This window comes from Limulus polyphemus, unplaced genomic scaffold (genome assembly GCF_000517525.1).
Source record: "Limulus polyphemus unplaced genomic scaffold, Limulus_polyphemus-2.1.2 Scaffold1631, whole genome shotgun sequence".
Lineage (NCBI taxonomy): Eukaryota > Metazoa > Arthropoda > Merostomata > Xiphosura > Limulidae > Limulus > Limulus polyphemus.
Genome location: NW_013667241.1, coordinates 19790 through 22614, shown reverse-complemented (window position 1 = coordinate 22614; position 2825 = coordinate 19790). Strand labels below are relative to the sequence as shown.

Sequence of the window (2825 nt, the reverse complement as noted above, 5' to 3'; positions counted from 1 at the left end):
CTATTTAGTCTAAACATTTATGTTTTCATGTTATAACTTATCATTCTAGAACAAAAGAGACATAATTTATATTTATTTCCTAATTTTCTGTGGTTGTTACAAGATTGTTCAAATCTACTGAACCCATACAGAGATTCCTTATGAAAATAAGAGATAAAATATATAGTTATTTTCTTAAGAAACGTTTGATAACTATACAGATATTATAAAGATTTTGCATGTAAAATTTCGAAATTTTTCTGATACATAAAAAGTATTTTTAGTCTTAAAATGAAAATTACTTTGCATGTTGGATAGGCAACATGGGAAAAGAAAAAAAAAAAGGCATGAGAAAAACATTGCTTAACAAACCTTAAGACTTAATAAAGAAAATTGATAATTTGCATATGAAAGCATTGTAGTGTTTACTGATGATCTGCTAAATTTCATTAACATACCATTACTAATTTAAAAGTTATAGCATGAAAACTGTAAGAAGCACAAAATAGTTACGAGGTCGGTCCCAGGGACTGAGCCCATGCTGAAAAGAGTTAAACAGTACTTGTACATATGTATGATATTAAAAATAGTACAACATCAGATAGCTGCACAATGAATAAAAAACTACATGTAGTCTCTTTTTAGGGCTGTACCCTGTTTTTAATAAATCTTATTATGTTGTGTTTCATTTTTTTGTATTAAAGAAAAGTTTGTGTAAATATTAAATCATTTTAAGACCCAAGAGTTTGCATAGTTCTAAAAGTTGTGAAATTAGGTAAAGTTTATCATGGATTTTTTCTTAAGGTTGCTGTGTGCAATCTGGCATCCATTGCCCTTGGTAGATTTGTAAAAGATGGAACATTTGATTTTGAGAAGCTGAAAGAGGTGACAAAGGTGGTAACTCGAAATTTGAATAAAATCATTGATGTTAACTATTACCCAGTTCCCGAGGTAAGTCAACATGTTTAATTATGGCATATTCGTTAGAGTACAGCAATTTTTAATGTAGTTTATACATATACTAACATTATTACAGAAATTTTTCATTATATAAAACCATAATTGATTTTCAGTTTTACTTTGTTTTAGTTCATGAAACACTCAATAACTGTAACTAAAAGTCATATAGGAACTGGGGTGTATTGAAAGCAATGTGAAGTCATGCTGTTGAAATTGTTATAATCATAGTTGGTATAGTGATAGATAGAAAGTCCTATTAATTTATCAGCCTTCCAATAGAATTTCTACTAGAGAAGAATAAATATGTATATTGATCTTTGTCAGGCCAAAAAATCAAACAAAAAACATCGACCAATTGGCATTGGTGTTCAGGGGCTAGCAGATGCCTTCATTCTTATGCGTTATCCATTTGACAGTAAAGAAGCCCAACTACTAAACATTCAGATTTTTGAGACTATTTATTATGGAGCTGTAGAGGCAAGCTGTGAATTATCTGAGAAGTTGGGGCCATATGAAACATACCAAGGGTCACCTGTATCAAAAGGGGTAATATATTTTTTGTGGCTTTTAGTTACTATTTCTCAGAATTTTTTTAAATTGACTATAAGTACCCTGTATGTGTGTAGTACATTGACTTGCAATCACAAGAGAGTTGCTGGCATGTCAGCTTCTTCTTTTTTTGCTTTTTAAATTTATATAGTAGATGGAAACCATAAAGGTTAATCCGAGAATAGGGTTTGATTTTTAAAAATTATATTATATTGAGAAACTTAACGTTTAGAAGTTTTAACAAGCAAATTGTAATAACAGTCTAATAAGATTTTTAAACATTTTAGGTTAACTACTAAAATAAGTTTGATATTTGAAAATAAATGTTTCTAAGAGTTTTTTAAAGTTTAGTTTAAGTTAAACCTGACACAATGACCAGAAAAATTACTCTCAAACCAATTTTCAGGCCAGTTGTGTTCAATTTCCTCCCAAAAAGTATTAGACTGAATATATTCTGTAAATCTAAGGTATCACTACTAAATGGGACCTGTAAATGGTTAAAAACAATAAATTATTGTTGAGATGAGGTATTGTTAAAGCTGTAGTAATGAATAAGTTTGTTTAAAAAAGCATCTATTAACTTGTTAGATTCTTCAGTATGACATGTGGAATGTTACTCCAACTACCTTGTGGGACTGGACTGCTCTAAAAGAAAAGGTGGCCAAGTAAGTTTGGATAATGTGTACATGTATACATATTACACATTTTTATCTTAAAGTATTGTGAATTATGAAATATACCTACAGGGATGGAATTTAACTCATTGTGACCATAGATTCGTAAAAAATCAATTAGGATTCTCTTGTAACTGATGGTTCCATAAACTAAAGAAATATACATGAATTATGCTAGTTATAAACGCACTCTATCACAACACATACATGCATGTAAATAACACTGGAACGTATTAGCTTGGTAGATAAGAAAAACAAAAGGGTATTTGTCTTTATTTTGGCTTATAATTTGTATTTATTCACAGTTAAGACTTTTAAACCCTTAAAGCTTAAGATTCAGGTGGATGGTTGAGCAAATTGTATTTTAATTATCCTATTCGAGACGGGTCACAGGTGAAAGGTCGTGTCATCTTGTTTGTTGACTTGCATTCAAAATTTTATTGAACTGTTATTTCAAAAATTTATATCAATAAGTTTGGTATCAAACTGTAGAATAAAATTCAAATTTTAGTACTATATATTACTCAGTTTCTTAATTTAAAAGAAAAATATTGAAAAACAAATAAACATCGATTTTGTGTGTTGTGTGGTATGTTGAATACAGCACTGGTTCAAATTAGATGTTTGTGAAGTCAAAATACTAAGTCTATAGTTTATATGAAT

The 2825-nt window shown here is 29.3% G+C and overlaps 1 protein-coding gene across 1 annotated transcript in view; it reads left to right on the top strand.

Moving 5' to 3' along the window:
* Nucleotides 1–2825, top strand: part of LOC106464367 (ribonucleoside-diphosphate reductase large subunit-like) — a 42350-nt gene that overhangs the window by 33902 nt on the left and 5623 nt on the right. The window contains exons 11-13 of the mRNA XM_013924505.2: nt 784–930; nt 1264–1485; nt 2077–2153. Of these exons, the coding sequence (XP_013779959.1) occupies nt 784–930; nt 1264–1485; nt 2077–2153 (446 nt within the window). The remainder of the gene's footprint in view (nt 1–783; nt 931–1263; nt 1486–2076; nt 2154–2825) is intronic.